Genomic DNA, 23,549 nt, shown 5'->3' with positions numbered 1-23,549 from the left:
AGAGAGAGAGAGAGAGAGAGAGAGAGAGAGAATGGCGCAGTCTTGGTGGGGGAGAGAGAGAGAGAGACTTAAGAGACTTAACTGCGCAGGCGCGCCTTGCAGTTGGGAAGCAACACCGGGCCAAATGGCAGACCCAAGTGTCGCTCTGGTTTCTGCCGCTGTGCGCCACTGCTGCCGTGGGGGAGAGTAAGGAAGAACACCCGCACCCCCGCAGCGATCTCCTCGGCCGTGCAACGGCTGGAATTTTTTTTGAGGTGTTTTTTAAGCAGCAGGGGGAGGAAGAGGAAATAGCCCCGGGGGCCAGGAAAAAAGGCCTCACGGGCCGCATCCGGCCCCCGGGCCGCATGTTGTGCAGGCCTGCAGTAACCCCACCGTGGTGGCTTTCTTGCCTTGGGGGTCTGGGGCTTCTGGGAGCAATCAGGGCTGCTAAGTAATCCAATGGGCTCGTTTTGCTGTCCTCACACTCTGCAGGGCCGATGCCCCTTTCTGCCCTGGGTTCCCCAGGGACAATATTTCCACAAGGCGTCTCTGCTAAAGATTCCACGTTCCACCCTCCCCAAACTGCAGCTCTTTGGGGAAAGGGACATGACAGTCAAAGCACCCCGGATGGTGCAAATCAGGAGCCATCCGGATTTTAGACGAATTCAAGTCCGCTGGGTGGACATGCCTGACAGCTGAGGCAAGGAGTGGTCTCCTGCCCCCTTGAAGAATGCACCACGAGGACACAGAGAAAGCAGGAGTGGCAACCCTGCACCCAGGATGGTATGGCCCTCTAGCTGCCAGACTGCCACTGCTGTTCACACAAGCTCCCCAGCATCGGAGTCACCCCCACGGAGGTGGCTGGGACAGGAGGGCCACCAGGCGAAAGCAAAGGAGCTCTCACCTCCGGGCTGCCCGGCTTGTAATGGTGCAGGATCTTGGGCACTATCACACTTGCCAGCTGGAGCAGCAGCTCATCCTGGGGGGCCCGGGTCGTCACACTGCTGTACAGCCGCAAGAGGGCAGCCTTCATCCGGCTCTTCTCCGGCTGGGGCAAGCCCTGCAGTTTGGGGAGAAAGGGCAGCTGTCACTGCAAAGCAATCCTCGGCCAGGGTACTCCACTCATAGGAAGGAACGTAGGAAGCTGCCATATACTGAGTCAGACCATTGGTCTATCTAACTCAGTATTGTCTGCACTGACTGGCAGCGGCTTCTCCAAGGTTGCAGGCAGGAGTCTCTCCCAGCCCTATCTTGGAGATGCTGCCAGGGAGGGAACTTGGAACCTCGATGCTCTTCCCAGAGCAGCTCCATCCCTTAAGGGGTCTATATTACGGTGCTCACACTTCTAGTCTCCCTTTCATATGCAACCAGGGCAGACCCTGCTTAGCTAAGGGGACAAGTCATGATTGCTACCACAAGAGTAGTCCCTACCCATGGAGGGACCCATATCAAACTTAAAAGGTAAAGAATTAGTTACTTTCTTAATCCTGGCTGCTAAAGCAATTATGGCACAGTGATGGAAAATCTTAGACAACTTAAATGTGGAAAGATGGCATAACAAGGTATGGTCATGGGCAATTTTAGAAAAAAATTCCGATAAATTAAACATAACGAAAACCAGAGAAAAGATTCATATTTTTATTGCATTGGGGGGGGGGACTCTTTTATGTAGAATATGAGGCAATTCTGATTCTATTCATGAAATTTGGAAACTATGATACAACGCTCATCATCCATAGCAGCCTTTGTCCATTGGGGCTACGGATGATGGGCATTGTGGTCCATCATCGTCCAGGGAGTCATGGTTGGGGTCGGGGTAGAAGGCGGCTGGCAACTGCTCTGAGGCAGGAGAGGATTGCTAGTCTTGTTGTTGCTAGCATGAAGGGCCCCCTTTGCTAAGCAGGGTCTGTCCTGGTTTGCATTAGGGTGGGAGACTACATGTGTCAGCATTGCAAGATATTCCCCTCCTCAGGGGATGGGGCCGCTCTGGGAAGAGCAGAAGGTCGCAAGTCCCCTCCCTGGCAGCATCTCCAAAACAGGGCTGAGAGATTCTCCTGCCTGCACCCTCGGAGAAGCTGCTGCTAGTTTGTGTTGACAATCCTGAGCGTGATGGATGAAGGGCCTGACTCAGGACACAGCAGCTTCCTATGTTCCTATGACAGGATGGGGACGCGAATCCTCAGCCACACCATTCCCAGGATTCTTTGTGGGGAGGGAAGCCGGGTTAAACTGGTTAAAAGCCAGCTGTAGAGATAGGCCCTATGCGTGGGAAAGGCACCCTTGTGCATTCAACGAGGCCGGCACAGGGAAACTTCCCATGGGATTGGGCCCTGTGTTAAAGCACCTGCGATGGCAAATGGGGGAAGGAAGGGGCTAAAGCAGAGGACCGAACCTGGCCCAGATGGAGATGACCTGAATCTTCTCCCTCCGAAATCTCCTCCTCCAGCCAGCTCAGAGCTCTCAGCACCGCACTCAGCTGACCCTCTGCACAGTAATTCAAGCATGAACAAATGCCCTGAAGACAAGAGAGAAAGCGGCGATCTCAAATCCAGCTCTCTCACCGGCTTCCCTTGACCTTTCCACCCAACACCAGTTTTGTGTCGTGTTTTAAAATCACATTTGTACTGAATTTCCATTACAAAACAAACACATACGCAGACCATCTCCCATTAACATGGATCTCTTTTGACCTGGACAATCCAAACAGAATGCAAATGACTGCCACGGACAGAAATTAAAAACGGCCTTCGCTGCTTCCCACCTTCTAACAAAGGGTAACTATTTCCAACAAAACAAATATTCTCACATAGTCTGTCTCACTCTGTCCCACACGTAGAAAAATAAACTCAATTTGCCCCAGTATTGCATATCGCGTTAAAACGACAAGTAAGTATTGCACAAAACATAGTACAACAATAAGCCAACATAAATCTGGGAAGCAAGTGTGTGTGTGTGTGTGTGTGTGTAAAGTACAACAATAAAGTACAACAATAAGCTAATACACAAAGTACAACAAGAACCTAATATAATCTGGGAAGCAAGAGTACGTGTGTGTGCGCACAAAAAGAATGGCTATATTGTGGAATGAGGGGAAAATGCCTTTTCTGAAAGCTGCTTTGTAATCACTTTGTTCTCATGGAATGGGAAAGTGTCTTTGCACTGGGCAAGAAATGGTTAATAGAGTCTGCAAGTTGCCTTGCCAAATTGCGAGCTGTAAAGCCATAAATTTGCTGACAGGCTAGAGGGAGAAGAGCCCCCCCCCTTTCCTTGTATCTCTTGAAAAAGCAAAGGCCTGTAAAAAAAAAAACACTTCAAGGCCATCTGAGGAAGACAGTTTCGCTTATCAATAGGCAGTAGAAATGTTTCTTTGTACTAGGGAATGCTTGTCTAACTAGCAATGATTATATTTGTAATATGACGGACAATGATGTTAACCAATGAACTAATTGGTTCTTTGGGGCTGAATGTTGATGCCCAGCTATGTAGTTATGCCAAAGTATAAAAACTTGTGACCCAGGAAGCTGCGCGCGACTCTCAGGTTTACCGTGAGGTACTGGGAAAAGCCACCAGCGCTGGGTTAAAATAAACGGTGATTATTGCTTCCTTCAATCATCCTTGTTTGTTTTGGTTTGTGGTAACTGGGCCTCCCAGGTAACAATATAGTGGCCTCCTTCACACAATCTTTCAGATTCAGGTTTGAATGTGGGTTACTGGCATTAGCATGGTTGTGTGAATCCATGCCAAGGTGGTTTATGGCCCGAGATGAATCTGGGATTCCCACCGTGACGCAGGTTCACACAATCTAATGTTGGTAGCCCACATGAAACCTAGATCTGAACACGTGTGTGAATCAGGTCGATGAACACCTGTGGCAAAATGTTTAATTTTCATAGCTTCCCCTCCAAGAATCCTCGGAGTTGGGAGTCTGAAGGGGGTGCTGAGGAGTTCCCTACTAGAGTCCTCAAGCTCCCAAGGGAACTATGGCTCCCAGGAAGAGAGAGAAGGAATATTGAAAGTGGTTATAGTCTGCAGTGGACCTTCTGGCCAGTGGCTTCAGCCAGGGCCTTTCCAGCAGCAAGCCTGGAAACCTGTGCATGAGCTGTGCAGTGATTGGTTGTTGCAGGGTGGCCCTGAACCCTCCCTGGCCCTTGTTGACCACAGTGGTCATGAGACCTCCATCCCATGGAGGAAACAAAGGGCTGGTGACGTGCAGGCAAGAAATGGGAGACCCCCCACACACACCCAGCCCCCGCTCTGACCTTCTGTTCGGTTTCATCCATGTAATCCGTGTGCAACAGCAGATCCTGGAGCTGCAGTGCCACCCCGGATGAATCCCGTGCAGCGGACAAAGCTGTGCCCAAGGCCTTGTAGAGGAACAACTGGAAAAGAAAGCCCAGGTCGCCGCAGTCTCACCACACAGTAAAGGTCAAGTGTGCCGTCAAGTCAATTTCGACTCCCGGCGCCCACAGAGCACTGTGGTTTTTATTTGGGTAGAATACAGGAGGGGTTGACCATTGCCTCCTCCTGCGCAGTATGAGATGATGCCTTCCAGCATCTTCCTATATCACTGCAGCCCGATATAGTACCAGCGGGGATTCTAACCGGCAACCTTCTGCTTGTTAGTCAAGCATTTCCCCACTGCGCCGCTTAAGGTGGCATCACACAGTAGCTAACCACAAACACACTGCGAAACCCACCCACCCTGGGCCAACACCCAGTAGCCATAAAGTAGAAGAAGAGGCGGGGGTCTCTCTCAGCCTTACTTAGAGATGCTGCCTGGAATTGAACCTGGGACCTTCTGCATGCCAAGCAGATGCTCTATCGCTGAACTATTTATTTATTATTTATTGATTTGATTTATATCAAATATAAAAATGGCTCAGGGTGGTTTACATCAAAATGAAAACAATTAAAACCAACACTAAATCAATTAAAATCACTGAAACATTAAAATCATTAACATTAAAATCATTTAAAACCCAATATTATTAAAAAATATTAAAACTATCAATCTCATTAAAAGCCTGGGTGAATCAATGTGTCTTCCATGCCTTTTTAAAAGTCGCCAGAGATGGGGAGGCTCTGATTTCAACAGGGAGCGTATTCCAAAGTCCAGGGGCAGCAAAGGAGAAGGCCTTATCCTGTAGGAAGCTGCTGTCTACTGAGTCAGACCCCTGTTCCATCTAACTTAGGATGTCTACACTAACTGGCAGAGGCTTCTCCAAGGTTTCGGGCAGAAGTCTCTCCCAGCCCTACCTGGAGATGCCGCCAGGGATTGAACCTGGGACCTTCTGCATGCCAAGCAGATGCTATGCCCCTGCTTGCTTCGGAGCGTTATTTTGTTTATTTATTTTGATTGTTAAATTTATACCCCGCTTTTCATTAAGAAAACCCCAAGGCGGCTCACGATAAAATTTAAAAACAAGATTATTTAAAAAGACACATTAAAATATTGAGCTAAAAATATATAAAAACAAATCTGTTTTTTTTTTTTAAGTCGTTCATGGTGTAAGGCCGGGGTTCCCAACCTGTGGCACACCCGAGGCTGCTGAACTACAACTCCCAACACCCCCACCCACCATTTAGTGTGACTGATGGGAGTTGTAGTTCAGCAACATCTGAACTATGAAGGCCCATGAGGGTGGGCTTTATAGGGCCTCTTCTCTGCACTGACCTTCTCGGCGGTGGAGCTGGGATGGGCCTGCACCTGCTTCATGATTTCCTTCCCCAGGGCCAGGTTCCAGCCGCTCTCTTGGTTCCTCCGTATGGACTTCTTCAGGAACTGCGGAGGCAGCAGGGAAATTGTGGGTTCCTTGTCCCAGGGAGCTGGCCGGGCTGGGGAGGCCCGCTCACCCCTCTGGCCTTACCTCCAGCAGTTGGAGCTCCCAGGCAGCTGGCTCCAGTGTGTACCGGCTGTGTCCTTCAAGAGAGAGCAGAGGACGCTCAGGGTCACCCACGGGAGGCCCAGAGACCCCTCTCCTGGAAAGGCTTCTGGCCACCAAGGCGGCTTGCCCATGACTTTCATTTTGCAGCACAAACGGCACTGGAGGGCTTCTCCGTTTAGGAACAGGATGCTCACTCTAGTCGGCTATGTGGGAAAGGGTAGAGGATCCACGGGTGTGCAAAATCATGGGTCCAGATCTCAGAATCATAAGAACGGCCCTGCTGGGTCAGGCGGAAGGCCTCTCTCGAGCCCAGCATCCTGTTTCTCACAGCGGCCCACACTGGGGGGCCCACAGACAAGAGGGGAGGCCAGGGTCTCTCTCCCGCTGCTGCGCCTTCCTCCTGGCGCAACATCTGGAGGGGACATAGGAAGCCGCCATTGCCTACAGAGCCAGACCCTTGGCCCAACTAAATCAGTGTTGTCTACACTGGCTGGCAGCAGCTCTCTGAGGCTACAAGTCTCTCTCAGCCCTACCTGGAGATGCCGCTGGGGAGTGAACCTCGGACCTTCTGCATGCAAGCAGGCAGAGGCACTACCACTGGGCTTTGTAGCCTTTTGTCTTCCATGCCTTTTTAAAAGTCGCCAGAAATGGGGAGGCTCTGATTTCAACAGGGAGCACATTCCAAAGTCCAGGGGCAGCAGCAGAGAAGGCCCTATCCTGTAGGAAGCTGCTGCCTCCTGAGTCAGACCCTTGGTCCATCTAGCTCAGGCTTGTCTACCCTGACTGGCAGCAGCACTCCACGGTTTCAGGCAGGAGTCTTTCCCAGCCCTGTTGGGAGACTCTGCCAGGGATTGATCCTGGGACCATCTGCATGCCAAGCAGATGCTCTGCCTCTGAGCCACGGCCCCCTCCCCTAAGGGGAATATCTTCCAGTTTACGTGCAGTCACCCATCCAAATACAAACCAAGGCAGGCCCTGCTTAGCAAAGGGACTCTTCATGCTCGCCACCACAAGACCAGCTCCCCTCCTCAAGGGTGTCATTATTCGCCAGAAAGTGGAAAGAAGCACTGTCTGGGTTCAGGCAGATTCGGCCTCTGCTAATCCCTTCTCACCTTGCAGATAATTGACCATGATGGGCACCTCCACCCACCAATGTTCAGCCACGTCCTTGTAGACCTCCGGGCGCAAGGCCTTCAGCAGCAGCAGCGCCGCTGCCCCGCGCCCAGATCCTTCGAAGGGGGACACCACCAGGGCCTACGGGCAAGAAGCCACAAGGGCACGTTGCAAAAGAGAAGATGCCGAACTTGGCCTGTTGCATCCAAGGTGAGCGGGCTGGAGGACCAGAGATCTGAACACAGACCTCCAAGTGCCTAACCGTGTGTGTGTCTCCCCCTTGTGGGGCCAGGGTGGAGTGTTAGCCCCTCCCCACTGTTTCTTACCAAGATCCGGGCCAGCAGCTCCTGGGGAGCAGCAGAATTCCCTGGGAGAGGGAGAGAGAAAGAGAAGGAAAAACAGACATCATCATCATCATCATCACATATTTATATACCACCCAAAACGCAAGTCTCTGGGCGGTTTACAACAAAACAATACAAACAACAAATAAAAAGGTTAAAACATCACAACAAATCTAAAATTTAAAAAGGTTAAGACTATTAAAAACCAAACAATTAAAACAATATCTAATTAAAAGCCTAGGTGAAGAAATGCGTCTTGACTGCCCTTTTAAAAGTTGTAAGAGATTCGGAGGCTCTTATTTCAGCAGGAGGCGCGTTCCAATGCCTCGGGGCAGCAATGGAGAAGGCCCGTCCCTGAGTGGCCACCAGACGAGCCGGTGGCAACTGCAGACGGACCTCTCTGGATGATCTCAATGGGCGAAGAATAGCGAAGAAGGGAAGAAGACGTTCTCTTAAATGCCTAGGGCCCAAGCTGTTTAGGGCTTTATAGGTTATAACCAGCACCTTGTATTTTGCCCGGAAACTTATCAGCAAACATGTGGGGATACGATCTCATTCACTGGATGTGTGGGGTTTTTTTGCAGGGGGCACGGTTTCTGGGCTGCGTAACTAGCCATTGCAACTTACTTAAACTCACCTCGAGTCTCCATAGGCAGGGGCTACTCTTGTGGGAGCACGCATGACTAGTCCCCTTAGCTAAGCAGGGTCCACCCTGGTTGCGTATGAACGGGAGACTAAAAGTGTAAGCAGTGTCGGAGATTCCCCTCATGGGATGGAGCCGCTCTGGGGAGAGCAGAAGGTTCCGAGTTCCCTCCCTGGCAGCATCTCCAAGACAGGGCAGAGAGAGATTCCTGCCGGCCTCCAAACCTGAAGAAGCCACTGCCAGTCTGGGTAGACAATCCTGAGCTAGATAGACCAACAGTCTGACTCGGTATATGGCAGCTTCCTAGGTTCCTACAAGACCCTTAGGCCTGGAGGCACCAAGCTTCCATGCTCTGAATGATACCAAGTTCTCCTCAGATGACTCATTTCCCCTGCCACTCTTGAGAAGGAAAGAAACAGCAGGAAAACTTGCCAAGATATCAGAGAGGGTTCCCCGTTTCTTACCCTCTCCCAGTGCAAAGGGCAGAAGACCGGCTGGCTAGTGAACTAAGGCTACATTTGTAGGCTTCCCTGCCTAGAGCAGTGATGGCACCTCCTGTTTAATACAGGTATGAAGTAAGTAAATACGTTTCCAAGGTCGTTCCAACGCTGTGATTATATATGGACGCTGTTGCAATTTCCTGCACTGAGCTGGGGGTTGGACTAGATGGCCTCTAAGGCCCTTTTTGCACGCTGACATTTTACGATTCTACTCATTGTTATGAAGGAGTCGCTTAATCAGCACCAAGGCAGTGGGGCTGGCTCAAGTAGCAGGGGCTGGCGGGTGATTACATTGATTTATATTTTATATACTGCCCTTTGTCCTAAGATTGCAGAGACAGTTAGCAGCAAGATAAAAACAGTTCAATAAATACACAGAAACAGAACAGATGCAGCTAAAGAGAGAGAGCAAATGACAGCTGGTTGGCCCAAAGCCCGGGCAGTCTTCACTTTCCTCTTCAGGGCAGTGAGAGAGGGAGCTGTGTGGGTCTCGGCTGAGACCGGGTTCCACAGCCTGGGGGCAACCACCGAGAAGGCCCTGTCCTGCATGCTCAATAAACGGTCCTCGGCGTTGGCATGCGGAGCAGGGCCCTCCCAGACGGTCTACTCAGGTGGGCAGATTCAGTGATGAGAGGGTAACTCTACGTTCTCTGTCTAAACGAACAAAAATTGAACAAAAACAAACAAACAATGCAGGATTCCAGGATATGTTGCTTGATGGCATCCCTGGGGGGATGAATGCTGGGCATTCTGGTACCCACCTGGCTTCAAGTTGCTCTGCTCACCGACCACCCACCGCAGCCGCTCACAGGCCAACAGAGTCAGGCCACGGCACAGGGGCGTGGCAGAGTCGGTGTAGTGCGGCTGTAGGAGGAAGCTGAGCATCTTGGTCCAGAGCTCCTGCAAAGGGAGGGAGAGGATGGCGGGCTTGGCGTCTGCTCCTAGGAACAGAGGAGGCTGCCTTCTACTGAGTCAGATCCTTGGTCAAATGTTGCCACTACAGAGAACCAATCTGGAGGTGTCTCCATGCAGTGAAACGCTTATGCCGTGATTCTGAATTGCCCAGATTTGTGGAGCCCCCACCTCCCTCTTCTCCCCTCTCCATCCCAGCCTCCCATCTTCTCCCCCCTCTCTGCAAAACAAGCATCAGGGCCCCTGACCTGACTTGTCCCCCTCTTGGAAGTAACAGCTTCACAGAGCACCTCCATGCTCGCTCTCTGGATCGTCTTCTCCTCCAGCCCGCCCAACGGCAGGCCAGGCGTCGGGTGGCCCTGAGGATGGGAAGAAGGGAGAGTTCACTCATCACATGACCAAGCTCCACCAGACAGTGGGCAATCTGGTCTGGGAAAGCTCCCATTTTAAAGCCGGTATGCTCCTCGGGGCAGGGACCTGCATCTTTTCAAAAAGGCTAACGTCTAAAGCAGGGATTCTCAACGTTGGGTCCCCAGATGTTATTGGACTTCAGCTCCCATAATCCCCAACCAAAGGCCGCTGGGCCTGGGGATTATGGGAGTTGAAGTACAAGAACATCTGGAGACCCAACGCTGAGAATCCCTGCTCTAAAGCACCATGGCTAACCTCTAAAGCACCATGTACAGAATGGCGTGGAAGGAAGTCCTTCACACAGTGCACAATTCACCTGTGGAACTCTCTGCCACAGGATGTGATGATGGCCACCATCACCTGGCCTCACCTTTGCCTGTGTCCTTCTGGCAGGCTACTGTAATGTTGCTGGACCAGATGGGCTCAAAGCCTGACCCAGCAAGGCTGTTCTTATGTCCTTATTTACTTACTTACTTATTTGATTTATATGCCACCCTTCCAAGAAGGGCTCAGGGCGGTTTACCTCAAAATAAAAACAATTACAAGCAATTCACTATTAAAATCAAAACTAAATCAATTGAACAATAAAAACCATTTAAACATTTAGAGCATTCAAAACCCACATTAAAAATGTAAAACCAAAGAGATCTAATTGAAAGCCGGGGTGAATCAAAAGGTCATCCGGGCCTTTTAAAAAGTTGCCAGAGATGGGGAGGCTCTTATTTCACTAGGGCGTGCGTTCCAAAGTCCAGGGGCAGCAATTGAGAAGGCCCGTTCTCAAGTAGCCGCCAGACGGGTTGGGGTCGGGAAACACCTCTATCGGGCAGCAGCGATACAGGAAGATGCTGGAAGGCATCCTCTCATGCTGCGCGGGAGGAGGCAATGGCAAACCTCTCCTGTATACTACCAAAGACAACCACAGGGCTTTGTGGGCGACAGGAGTCGAAATCGACTCGACAGCACACTTGACTTTAAGGTAATAAGCAGCACCTTGTCTTTTGCCCGGAAACGTATCGGCAGCCACGTTTCAGTCGTTCTTTCCACACAGGAGTCATATGGCCTTCCTTCCCCACGGCCACAATCCCCCCCAAAGCCACATGGGCACCAAGGATGCTCCTTACCAGCTGGTGGGCAGACACGGCCAGCTGCAGGGAGATGTAGTTCAGCGGCCAGCCTTCCACTCTCTCCAGGTAGCCAGTGCACAGCAGCTGGCCAATGGCTTGCAGGGTGGCGAGGCGGACCTGGCGGCCAGGGCAGAGAAAAAGGGGCCACTTTGGAGCGGGGAGGAGGGATGGGGCTGACGCCCAAATGGCAGCAGGCCCATCCTCCCCTGGGCAATGGCTGCAGCTCTGTGGCAGGCCACTTGCTTTGTGTCCAAAAGGTCGCCGGTTCAATCCCTGCCATCTCTTCAAGCAGCAATTGAAGGCAGCTCCGCTACACTTTGGCTGGAGAGGAGCTCATATGAGGGAATGTATAGGAAGCTGCCATGTACTGAGTCAGACTCTTGGTCCATCTTGCTCAGCATTGTCTGCACAGACTGGCAGCGGCTTCTCCAAGGTTGCAGGCAGGAATCTTTCCCAGCCTTATCTTGGAGGTGCTGCCAGGGAGGGAACTTGGAGCCTAGATGCTCTTCCCAGAGCGGCTCCATCCCCTGAGGGGAATCTCTTCCAGGGCTCACAGGCAGTCTCCCATTCAAAAGCAAACCAGGGCGGACCCTGCTTAGCAAAGGGGACCATTCATGTTGGCAACCACAAGACCATCTCTCCATATACGGCAACACCAGGGCAGTGACAGAAGAACAATGTGTTCATATAGCCAATGGCATTATGCAGCTTTGCTCCTGACGATTCGCAATTACTGCGCATGATACACCTCCTAAGCAAGTAGCGCTTTGAGGTAGTGCTCAGAATGGCTTAACTCTAGGCACTTCCTGCCACAGTAAAGGTGCCTGTCTGCAAAAAAAATTCCTGATTTGGAATCCTGGAGATGCTGCCAGTCAGAGTAGACAACTCTGAACCAGAGGGATCAAGGTCTGACTTGATATATGGAAGCTTCCAACGCAGCCAAACTCTAGGAAATGACAAAGGAGAGTGAATATGCCCTGGAAAGGTGATCTTGTGGGCAGAAACTCAGGATGGGGTTTGCTCCATTAAAGGTGCCATCTTTGGCAATCATCAGACAAGATAAGGGCAGGTTAATCTTCACGTTGGAGGTTCTGCCCAGCTTTGAAACAGGCACACAAGTATTCCTTTCTAGCCTGCTTGCCCCCTTGGATAGATGTTCGATATCTGTGGCAAAGAAGGAACCAGGAACCAGGTTCCTTATTTAAGGGGAAATAAGAATTTGCAAAAAAGGGAACCAGGAACCAGGTTCCTTATTTAAGGGGAAATAAGAATTTGCAAAAAAGGGAACCAGGAATCAGGTTCCTTATTTAAGGGGAAACAAGAATTTGCAAAGAAGGAACCAGGAACCGGGAGCCACATCATCTTCATAGGCAAAAGCAAGGATTGCTGTGGGAATGGAAGGTGGAGCCTGTTTCTGAGGATCCCCACCACCTTTATTTAGCCCTTTGCCTTAAAAACGTCCATCGGCCTTTGGAACAGGAAACCGATACCAGCACCCAAGAATCCGGGCCTGTTTCCCAAAGCCCCACTCCGGTTCTCACCTTGGGGCCATCGTCACCCAGCACGGCCTTCACTGCCTTCACACACAGCTGCCTCCTGCTCCAGAGTTCGGGCACTGAAAGAGATGGATACAGCTTGGTTACGGGGAGTCAGGCTGAGGTGGACCAACTGGGCACTGGGGATATAAAAGGTTCCAGGCAGGACCAACCTCCAGGGAGAGGAAGTTGTCCTGGTCATTCCAGCCATCATCTCCTTAACCCTTCACAACAGCCCTGCGAGGTTGGCCAGTGTTATCACCCACATGATCCTGTGTTCCACACCCATCTCAAAAAGGATATCATAAGGATATGGACTTGGGGTCTCCAGTGAAACTCATGGGCAGGAGACAAAAGAAATGGCTTCTTCACACAAGTAGGCCACGTTCTCACAATCACGGCAACTCTGACTGAAGGGTTAACCAGGATGGCTGAGCCCCATGGAGCTGGTGGTGGGAATGCAGATTTCCCAGAGAATCCTGGTCAAACAGCATTTAACCAACCAGAATCTGATCTGTGGTTTGACCAGAATTGCCTGTGAAATCTGTGTTCTCACAACCAACTCAGCAATCCTGGTTAACTATCAGAGCTCCGTAATCCTGATTAGTTCTTCAACCAGGACCGCTGGGATTATGAGAATTAGACATATTCATGGAGGAGGAGGAGGAAGTTTATTGACAGCTATTAGGATAGTTAAATAGGAACATAGGAAGCTGCCATATACTGAGTCAGACCATAAGTCCATCTAGCTCAGTATCGTCTACACAGACTGGCAGCAGCTTCTCCAAGGTTGCAGGCAGGAATCTCTCTCAGCCCGAGCTTGGAGATGCGGCCTGGGAGGGAACTTGGAACTTTCTGCACACAAGCAGGCAAGTGCTCTTCCCAGAGCAGCTCCAACCCCTGCGGGGAATATCTTCCAGTGTTCACAGAAGTAGTCTCCCATTCATATGCAAACCAGGGTGGAGCCTGCTTAGCAAAGGGGACAAGTCCTGCTTGCTACCGCAAGGCCAGCTTCCAAGCTTGCACATTTAGTCCCCTGCCCCAGGAGAACCTCTGTGTCCAGGGGCAGTCTAGCCCTGAATATCAGGTTCCGGTGGAGCAACGTCAAGAGAGGGCTCTTGCCTCCACGCCCTGGGCTTGCGGGCTTCTCGGAGGCATCTGATTGGCTGGCGTAAGAACCAAAGTGAAGGGCAGGATGGTTTGAACCATAGGAATATAGGAACATAGGAAGCTGCCATATACTGAGTCAGGCCTTTGGTCCACCTAGCTCAGGATTGTCTTCACAGACGGGCAGCGGCTTCTCCAAGATTACAGGCAGGAATCTCTCTCAGCCCTCTCTTGGAGATGCTGCCAGGGAGGGAACTTGGAACCTAGATTCTCTTCCCAGAGCAGCTCCATCCCCTGAGGGGAATCTCTTCCAGGGCTCACACATCAAGTCTCCCATTCAGATGCAACCAGACCCTGCTTAGCTATGGGGACAAGTTATGCTGGCTACCACAAGTCCAGCTCTCTTCTCCTAATCACGTCCTTATGAGGGGAAGAGGACTGCCTGAAGGGAGCATGGGCAGAAAGGGGGCTTCCGAGGCAAGAAGCCAGCTGTGCTGCAGTTAAGCCCTGGGCTCTGGCAGCCTCTCTCACGCTGGGCGCCGACGATCCTGGACAGCAAGACCAGCAGGGCCACGCACATCTCCTCCTGGTGAGCCTCTAGCTCCCTTTGGAAGAACCCCAGCAGGGCCGTGGGGTGCAAACGAGCTGCATGGAGGGAAAGATGCAGATCCTGCCGTTAGTGAGTATGCATGTGTGTTTCAAACTGATCCTGGTCAAACCGCTATGGTGCTTCAACAGCATTTAACTAGCCAGGCTCTGATCTGCGGTTTGACCAGCACTGCCTGGGAAATCTGCGTTCTTCTCACAACCATACCTAGTTGCAGGAAGATGTGAGAGATTTCAGCGTGGTTCTCCCTCGTGTGACAGCTGGGAGATCTTTTCTCTCCCCTGGGACAGATCTAGGGAAAGAAGAGCGCACCGGATCGCCCATGAGCGCCAGGCCCACACATTTTGGCCATCGGTCAGCCTGACCCCTGGCCAATGACTGCCTGTCTGCGTTTCAAAACCTCCAGTGAAGGCCTGAACCCACTGCTTCATGTGGCGGCCTGTTCCACTGTCACACAGCCCTTACAGGTCGGGAATTTTCTAGAGTCCCGCCATTGGGAGCAACGCAGAACAATCTGTTCCTCCTATGCTTCAATCATCACAAAAGGATTGCCTCCCTCTTTCCCCCTCAGATAGTCCGTGCTTGTCGTCTGATTAGCAGGGCCGTGAAATCATCTTTGCCCTGCTTTCCATCCAAGTGAAAAGGTGTTTTTGGACGTCTGCCCTTCCCAACACATCAACTCCACCAACACCCCTGTGTCGTGTCGGCCGGTTTCCCTGCTCACCCGTCTGTCCCGTCCTACCTGGCGGGTCAGAGCGCAAGCAAGGGGTTCCACGTGCCTCCTCGGGATTGGGTTGTTGTTGGCGAGAGAAGCTTGCAAAATCTGGGCCAGGATCTGCAAGGAACACCAGAAAGGGACCTTTTCGTTTGGGAAGAGTCTGAGGTGGCCTGGGGGGTGGAGAGCTGATCCTGGGGCAGCGAGCCTGAACCATCCCCTTTGCTAAGCAGGGTCCCACCTTGGTTTGCATGTGGATGGGAGACTCCATGTGTGAGCACTGGAAGAGATTCCTCTTCGGGGATGGAGAATCTGCTCTGGGAAGAGCAGAAGGTTCCTGCTTTCCCTCCCTGGCAGCATCTCCAAGGGAGGGCTGGGAGAAACTCCTGCCTGCAACCTGGGAGAAGCTGCTGCCAGTCTGGGTAGACAATGCTGGGCTAGACGGACCAGAGGCAGCTCCCTATAGTCTTATGGCCGGAGAAGCAGCAGACAGAAACACATGGGGTGAAATGGGGAAGAAGCAGACAAGTAAAATAGGGGTGTGTGGGAGAGTGAGTCGGGCCCAATTTAGGGACAAACAACACCCCAGGAATGTTAGACTGGGCATTTCAGCAACCGCAGGAAAGAAGGCCTGCCCTCCCCTCTTGACTGTGGGCTTCTCAGGGGCATCTGGTGGGCCACTGTGGGAAACAGGACGCTGGACTAGATGGGCCTTCTTGGGCATGATCCAGCAGGGCTGGTTTTACATTCTTAAGGTTTGAAATGATTAAAGGAAACAATTTTTTAAAAAAATTCCCCACCCTTCTTCCAAGGACTCGCCCTTCTTCTAAGGAAGGCAGAGTGGTGTATGTGCCCCCACCCAAATTTTATCCAGACAAAAAAAACCTGTAAAATAGGTTAGGCTGAGCGAAAATAACTGGCACAAGATCCCTTAGTGAGTTTTTATGGCTAAGTGGGGATCTGAACCCGGGTCTGACACTCTAACCCCAGGGTTCTCCCTCGCTTTTGCTTCTATTTGCTAATATCTGGCATGAATCAATGCAGATTGACAGACCCTAGAATTCTTCGAAAGCCTGATCGAATTGGATTGGATCGAATCGAATCAAAGCAAATAGTTAACAGCAGCCAAGCTTAGCGTCCTTGACCCTGTTCGTGGCAGTGACCCTAACAGCCCTTACCTTTGTGACGTAAAGGTCTTGGGCGTTGCTTTCGTACTGTGCCAAGAGCAAAGAGATGTCATCAAAAATCTGCGCCTGGAACTCTGTCCTGGGCAGCAGGATGCTCAGCATGGGACCCAGTGCCTTCAGAATCGCCAGCTTGACCTGCTGGAATAGATGGAAGAGTGGGGTGGACAGCCCCCATGACTCCAGCCCCCAATATCTTAAGAAAACTATGACAAATATCTATATACTGCTTTTCAGCCAATGCTCTCAACGCGGTTTACACAGAAAAATATTTTTTTAAAAAAAATTGAGGGTTCCCTGTCCCCAAAGAGCTTACGGTCTAAAAGAAAGGGCCAGGCCTTTTCTATAGCTGTCCCCCAAAACTTTGGAATGAACTCCCTGTGGGGGACAGAACAGCCACCCCACAGCCCCTGCTCCAAAACCAGAGAGAGTTGTAGCATAGAGTCCATTAGGAGAGGACAAGGCCTACCTGATGGGAACCTCACCTGGGAGTCGCTGGCAGGTAGCCAGGTGCGACTGAGGCAGGTATAGAGCGGGAGAAGGTAGGCAGAGAACTGCTGGACACTGATCCGGGGATAGGAGCTCTTCTCCCAGCTCCGCAGGTAGATCCGAATTGCCCCACACATCTGCCCCAGGGCTTGGAGGTGTGTGCATGCGTGGTGGGCAGAGAGGGGCAGGGAAGAAGAGAGAGGAACAGGGTGGAGCTGGTTAGTGCAAAGCTTTCCAGAAATAGGTGAAAGGGAGAAATTTCCGGGGAAATATCTGGAAAATTCCCCCCTCATTAATTTGCATTAATTTTCCCCTCAAAAAACAAACAAATAAACCAAAATCCTACTGTCCACATTTTCCTGATGCCCTAATAGATAGTGATCTGAAATATCTGGAAGGTTTTCCAGAAAATTCCCCATGCAAATGTCTCCCTCATTTGCAGAACATTGACAATGATTTTTTTCCTTAAAACACACACACACACACACACACACACACACACACACACACACACACACACAGAGTTCCTGATGCCTTAATAAACAGTCATCTGATCAACCGGCCCTAACCAGTCCCAGTTCAGCATGTACGGATTTTTCATACTGTTAAAAATATTTAAATTTTATAAAAATGCTTATATACTGGTGTTCAACAAAGGTTCTCAAAGCAGTTACCCTAGAATGATTGATAGATAGATAGATAGGTAGATAGGTAGGTAGATAGATAGATAGATAAGATCCCTTTCCCCAGAGGGTTCACAATCTAAAAAAGAAACACGATGGACACTAGCAACAGCCACTGGAGGGATGCTGTGCTGGGGATGGATAGGGCCAGTTGCTCTCCCCCTGCTAAATGTAAGAGAACCACCACTTTAAAAGGTGTCTCTTTACTCAGTTAGGAGGGGCTCAGTCCTACCTGGAGATGCTGCAGGGAACCCAGGAAGTGGCCTTCTACTGAGTCAGACCATTGATCCATCAGCAGCGTCTGCACTGATTGGCAGCAGCTCTCTAAGGCACCAGGCAGGAGCCTTTCCCAGCCCTACCTGGAGATGCTGCCAAGGACTGAACTGGGGACCTTCTGCGGGCAGAGCAGAGGCTCTACCCCTGAGCTACAGCCTTCAGCACCTGGCGCTCTGACATCCCTATCCCGAATCCAAGTGTGCTCAGTGGTGACTCAGTGGGGCTGGAGGAGTTGGGAGCAGCCCCACTGAAGCTTGCGGGTGTGTGTGTGTGTGTGTCACTACACTCACCTGTACAAAGGGCCCGGCGCCTCCCGGAATCCTCCAGCCGGCGGGTGACCGTCTGCATGGTAGTCAGGGTGATGCCCAAGAAGGGAACGTAGCCATACACTGCAGAGAGGGAGAATCACAGAGACAGGGGGCAGGGGCTCAAGCAGGGAATAATTCTCTTTTGCCCCCAAATGCATGTAAATCGGCATTGGCCATCCAATCATATTTCCACCAAGATGGGGCTCAATTTGTACCAGCCGCCCTTAAGCTATTTATAGCTAAAGCCTGCTCTCAGTTGCTCTATGGGTTGCATTTGGGCCCATATACTAACTGCATACCTCTAGAGGTAGTTCAGACAAAGTTTTCGAGATCTATTTTACAGATCCCTAGATGTGTTCCCAATGTAATATTGAGGGTTGAAACTGGTATGCCTAAGATGGAAGCCCGGATGTGGTTTTCCATTCTCAGCTTCTGGTTAAGATTGTCTTTCTTTTCTACAGGCCTTGCTCACCTAATTTTTATTGATAGATTTAACTCTAGTTGGAAGCAGTCAATATCTCGCCAAATAAGTTTATATGGCTTTAGTCTGGATGGTTTATTAGAAATGGTTTTTTTCCGCGCAAGACTGATATGAAAGCAGCGGATCTATGATATGGAAATGCAGACTGAGCGATCTTTAATCTCTAAAGAAGTTTTCCTAGGTCTACAAATGTATAATACTAAACCTGCGAATTACCTGGATAAGATTACCATTACTAAGTATCGCAGGATGTTCACACTGGCCAGATTTAATGTGCTACCTTCAGCTGAACTAGAAGGTAAATTTAGAGGGATCCCAAAAGAGCAGAGACTATGCCCTTGTGGCTCTGGAGAACAGGAGTCTATCTTTCATATCTTACTCCGCTGTCTCTTCTATAGGGACTTTCGAACTTGTTATATTTCCTCATTACTGACTGAGATGCATTTTACGTCAACTATCTGCTCTCAGAGCAGAAGAAGGAAGTAACATTTAAAGTTGCTAAGTTCTGTGAGGCAGCTAAGAAGGCTAGACAACAGATGGTAAACCAGATTATGCAAACGGGAAACTGCTGATTAGGATGAGTCCATGTTCCTGATTATATTATGTATATATTATTACTATATTACGTGTATTATTATGTATGTTAATTTTGGTCTATGACCGTAAATAAACATGATGATGATGAATTCTCTTTTGCAAATCTCAGGCACAGTGAATGCCACTTTCTGGCAAGCAGCAGGAATGTCCCATCCAAGGGGGACGGGCAGAGACTTCTCCAAGGTTCCAGGCAAGGGTCTTTCCCAGCCCTCCTGGGAGATATTTATTTATTTATTTTGCATTTCATATCCCGCTCTTCCTCCAAGGAGCCCAGAGCGGTGTACTACATACTTAGGTTTCTTTCTCACAACAACCCTGTGAAGTAGGTTAGGCTGGGAGAGAAGTGACTGGCCCAGAGTCACCCAGCTAGTCTCATGGCTGAATGGGGATTTGAACTCGGGTCTCCCCATATCTAGTCCAGCACTCTAACGCTGCCAGAGATCCAACCCGGGGGGCTTCCAGATGGAAAGCAGATGCTCCACCACTGGATTGCAGTACTTCTCCTCACAGGTAGCTGCCTTGTACTGATTTGGTCCATCGGGTTCAGTCTTGTCTACACTGACTGGCAGCAGCTCTCCAAGGTTGCAGGCAGGAGTCTCTCTCAGCCCTACCTGGAGATGCTGCCAGGGAGGGAACCGGGTACCTTCTATAGGCAAAGCAGATGCTCTGCCACTGAGCTACGGCCCCATCCCCTAGGAAGCTGCTGCCTACTGAGTCAGACCCTTGGTCTATCTAGCTCAGTATTACCTACACTGACTGGCAGCAACTCTCCAAGGTTCCGGGCAGGAGTCTTTCCCAGCCCAAGATGGAGATGCTGCCAGGGAGTGAACCTGGGACCTTCTACATGCAAAGCAGATGCTCTACCACTGAGCTACAGCCCCATCCTTCAGTCTACTCCAGAGAAGAGAGGGAAGCTCCCAGCTATCCACTCTCCTGGAATATCCACACTCCCTTCACTCTCCTCGCTGAGGCAAGGCCAGGAGAGGGACAGGCAAGTCTCCAGGCAAGCAGAGAGACCAGCCAGGATCCACGTCAGCAGGAAGGCGAATGTCTGGGCAGGGCAAACCAAGGGCTGGCTACCGGGCGGGAGCCCAGCTGACCAGCAGCCTCCCTTCAGTGTCCCCTCAAACAGGGATTCCCAGATGTTGTGGACTACAACTCCCAGAATCCCCAGCTGCCATGGCTTGTGCTTGGGGATTCTGGGAGTTGTAGTCCACAACCTCTGGGAATCCCTCCCTCCACCAGCTTCCTCTTCTAGGGACCGCTGGAAGCCGCAGTAACCAGATCTGGCCTTTGGATCTCCATGGAGGTCTGGTGGGTTGTAGTAGAGAGAGGAGCCAGCCTCTGGTCCCTCTGGTCCCTGGCCCCACCCGCCGGCCCCCTACCGTTGGCAGCCGCAATCTTGCCCAAGGTGAGGAGGGTGAACTCGTGGGGCTGCGCAAAGGGCCTCAGCTGCCTCTGGAGCTCCATCATGATGGGGTTGAAGTGGCCGCGGGCGAAGGTGGCCAGAGCATTGCTGGCAGCCAGCTGGAGCTCCCGGGGCGTCTCCTGCTGGGGAGGGACCGAGGTCAGCTGCCTGGGAAGGGGCAGAGCAGCAGCCAAGAACCGTAGGCAGCTACCGTAGGCAGCGCTTCTCCAGTGAGGATGGCATTGTTGGGTGAGCGAGGTGGGACCTACGATTCAGTTTTAAGGATTAATGATGTTACAATTCGGTTTCAACATCCTGTGTTCGGAGTCGTCTTGCTTCTGTGCCTTTTGGGTTGCAGCTCTGTGGCTTTTGGCCCTTGGTCTGACTCAGCCCCTACCTGGAGATACTGCCAGGGATTGAACCCGAGGCCTCTTGCGTGCAAAGCAGGTGCTCCAGGAACCTGCTACGACCCCATCCTGAAAACCTGAACTGAGCTACGAACCCATCCAAAAAGCAGGAAACACAGAAAGCTGCCATTTACTGAGTATGACCATTGGCCCATCTTGCTCACTAACATCCCCACTGACTGGCAGCGGCTCTCCAGGGTTTCAGGCAGGGATCTCCTGGAGATGCTGGTAGGGAATGACCCTGGGACCTTCAGCAGATGCTCCACCACTGAACTACAGCCCCATACCCCAAACCGTGGGGCAATAGGAAGCTGCCATTGGCTGAGTCAGACTTTTGGTCCCTCTTCCTCAGGATTATCTACCCTGACTGGCAGCAGCTCTCCAGAGTTGAGCTAAGGTCCTTAGGAGGGTAAGTTCCCAGGAGTGTCTGCTCTGACTGGCAGCAGTTCTCCAGAGTTCCAGGCAGGCATCTCTCCCAGCCCTACCTGGAGATGCTGCCAGGGAGGAAACCAGGGACCTTCTGCAGGCAAAGCAGAGGCTCTACCACTGAGCTACGGCCACGTTCCCGAAGGGGAATATCTTCCAGCGCTCACATATAGTCACCCATCCAACTGAAAACCAGGACAGACCCAGCTTAGCAAAGGGGACCATTCATGCTCACTACCACAAGACCGGCTCTCCTCCCTCACCGAGCCCCAGGCCACTGGCCTCCCTTGTTTTCGGATAATAACAGCCCATTCCTAGATGGATGGGATGTCCCAAGCTGCAAGGCTTTCAGAAAACGCAAATGCTGAGTCTTGGAGTGCCCTTCTGAAATCACCGAAATTGACCACCACCCTCCGCCACAAGAAACAGCCTCTGCAGGCTGCCCCCTTACCCCCGGAGATGCTCTCAGCTGCTCCGAGGCGGCGGCGATGAACTCGCGCACGGGCTCCACCTCCAGGCCGTGCTCCAACATGGCCCGGAGGCTGCGGTACACGGCCACCTTCTGCCAGACACTTGCCTGTGAGGAGGAGAGTGTCCCTGAGCGATGCTGCACCCAACCAAAGAGTGTGCACCCAGTCAAGCATCTCAGAGTGGCCAAACAGGGGAAGGTCCCCCTCCACCAAGCATGGCAGGACGACAACCACCCTCTCTAGCTGCTCCCCCAGCCACATCTTGTTGCAGTGAGTTCTGCAAGTTCAAGTGCTGTGTGGCCACGTCCTTCGCGCTTCCTGGAATAGCCTGTCCCTGGCCCTGCTGGAGCGTCACTCCGAGCATCACGAGTGCCTTACCTGGCCCTGCTGGAGCGTCACCACGAGGATCGGCATCACAGCCGCTGGCTGGAGGCGGGCGGCGCGCACAATCCGGAGGACCACCTCCTTGGGGCTTGACTCCTCCGGCAGCTCCAAGAGGTGGCGGATGGGGTAGTGGAGACCTGGGCAGAGGACCAGAAGGGAGACAGCGGACGTCAAGCAAGCAGGGATGGTGCTAATCCACTCTGGCCAGGCCGTGGCTTGAAGGAAGGACCACCATCGCATGTCCTTCCTGTGGGGTGTGTGTTGAAAAGGGGACATCTGCTGGTAGGAGCTTTAGCCCTCAGCTCTCCTGTCCTGGAGGAGAAGGTTAAGCCAGATATGGTCCCCCAGCCCCCTTCCAGCCCTGGGGGCCTCCCTTACCTCCACAGGATGGTGCCCCAGCGATATCCACGGCTTCATCGTGCACCTGAGTGCGTGTTCTCTCTCCAGTAGGGAAAGAGCCTGGGGCTGCACTGGAGAGAAGCAATTCCACCTGGTTCACTCCCTCCTCATCATGGCACAGCGGCTGTTCTTCCTTTCCCAGAGCCACTAGGGGGGAAACCTGGGACTCCCCAAATCGATCTCCAAGTTCAAGCCACACCTGAGGTCCCACTCAGGAGGCATCAGGAGGGAAGCTGTGTGGATGTGGGCACAGGAGCCCACTTGGAGGGGTGGGGCCATCTCAAAAGGTGATTTTGGACCAGGGCTCCACCCCAGAGATGGAAAAGAGGCAAGCACATTGCAGGACTGGCAGCTTTCAGGATCTTCTTTTGTTTTTATGGCCCTGACCGACAGGCCCGCAGGGGACAGATTTTGCACCCATGTCGTAAACGCTTTGAAAAGTTTGAAAAACAGAAAAGACGGCTATCAAACTGAACCCATGTTGCCAGAGGAACAGAAACGAAAATGGGCCAGCGTGTCCTCCAAAGATGGAGAGAGGGCCACCCTTTGTTCTTGGTGACCCTGACCCATTCCTCTGTGCAAAACGGTCTGCAATCTGACCATCATGGTTTGGGGGTGGGGATAAAGAAGGGGTGATCACCCATAGAAAGTGGTCAGTGCAACAATGCCATCCCTCTTTTCCATCTCTAGGGGGGCGGGTGTTGCCAAAAAGCACTATGGGCATTCGTCCCGAGATGGGACCGACATCCAAAATGTGTGGGCCCGGTTTCTGGACTACTTAAGCTCAGTATCAAAACTCTCTCTCCAAACACAAAGCTCAAGTTGGAACATTCATAACAGGCAAAGTCAAAAATCCAGCCCTTTCCCAGATTCAAGACGGCGGCCGTCAAGTCCTAACAGGGACCTGTGGGTTTGCCGAAAACAATCCAACCTCAAAGACGGCAAAACCAGCGAGTGACTAACAAGGGCAGGAGGAGGAGGAGGAGGGCTTCCTGCCGCAGAGGGGGGTCTGGGGCCCCGTAATTGTCCCGCTCACTTTGCAATGGTCCTGCTGGCTGAGGATCTGGCTTGTGTCTCGCTCATCCCCCAGAAACGAGGCCCTTCCCGAGAGAGGCTGGCTGGGCCGGAGCAATCTTGGATCAAGAGTCAAAGTCAGGGTGAC

The 23,549-nt window shown here is 51.8% G+C and overlaps 1 protein-coding gene across 10 annotated transcripts in view; it reads right to left on the bottom strand.

Moving 5' to 3' along the window:
- Positions 1-23,549, bottom strand: part of LOC128336042 (maestro heat-like repeat-containing protein family member 2A) — a 93,058-nt gene extending 69,509 nt beyond the window's left edge. For 7 of the 10 annotated variants that reach the window (XM_053275159.1, XM_053275165.1, XM_053275162.1 and 4 more), the window contains exons 1-22: positions 23,424-23,549; positions 22,367-22,458; positions 21,983-22,125; positions 21,586-21,711; positions 20,279-20,441; positions 17,798-17,896; positions 16,545-16,696; positions 16,054-16,200; positions 14,903-14,995; positions 14,368-14,452; positions 14,085-14,198; positions 12,453-12,526; positions 10,909-11,028; positions 9,625-9,735; positions 9,226-9,364; positions 7,304-7,344; positions 6,977-7,118; positions 5,847-5,899; positions 5,654-5,761; positions 4,239-4,358; positions 2,372-2,494; positions 884-1,039 (exon numbers count right to left, since the gene is read on the bottom strand). In XM_053275159.1, the coding sequence (XP_053131134.1) occupies positions 884-1,039; positions 2,372-2,494; positions 4,239-4,358; positions 5,654-5,761; positions 5,847-5,899; positions 6,977-7,118; positions 7,304-7,344; positions 9,226-9,364; positions 9,625-9,735; positions 10,909-11,028; positions 12,453-12,526; positions 14,085-14,198; positions 14,368-14,452; positions 14,903-14,995; positions 16,054-16,200; positions 16,545-16,696; positions 17,798-17,896; positions 20,279-20,441; positions 21,586-21,711; positions 21,983-22,125; positions 22,367-22,458; positions 23,424-23,470 (2,448 nt within the window). In that variant the 5' untranslated portion in view covers positions 23,471-23,549. The remainder of the gene's footprint in view (positions 1-883; positions 1,040-2,371; positions 2,495-4,238; positions 4,359-5,653; positions 5,762-5,846; positions 5,900-6,976; positions 7,119-7,303; positions 7,345-9,225; positions 9,365-9,624; positions 9,736-10,908; positions 11,029-12,452; positions 12,527-14,084; positions 14,199-14,367; positions 14,453-14,902; positions 14,996-16,053; positions 16,201-16,544; positions 16,697-17,797; positions 17,897-20,278; positions 20,442-21,585; positions 21,712-21,982; positions 22,126-22,366; positions 22,459-23,423) is intronic. The other 3 variants (XM_053275160.1, XM_053275166.1, XM_053275168.1) reach the window with 3 other exon arrangements.

The sequence above is a fragment of the Hemicordylus capensis genome, chromosome 12 (assembly GCF_027244095.1).
Source record: "Hemicordylus capensis ecotype Gifberg chromosome 12, rHemCap1.1.pri, whole genome shotgun sequence".
Taxonomy (NCBI): Eukaryota; Metazoa; Chordata; class Lepidosauria; order Squamata; family Cordylidae; genus Hemicordylus; species Hemicordylus capensis.
The sequence above is the reverse complement of the archived record's forward strand: the minus strand, read 5'-3'. Positions and strand labels throughout refer to the sequence as shown.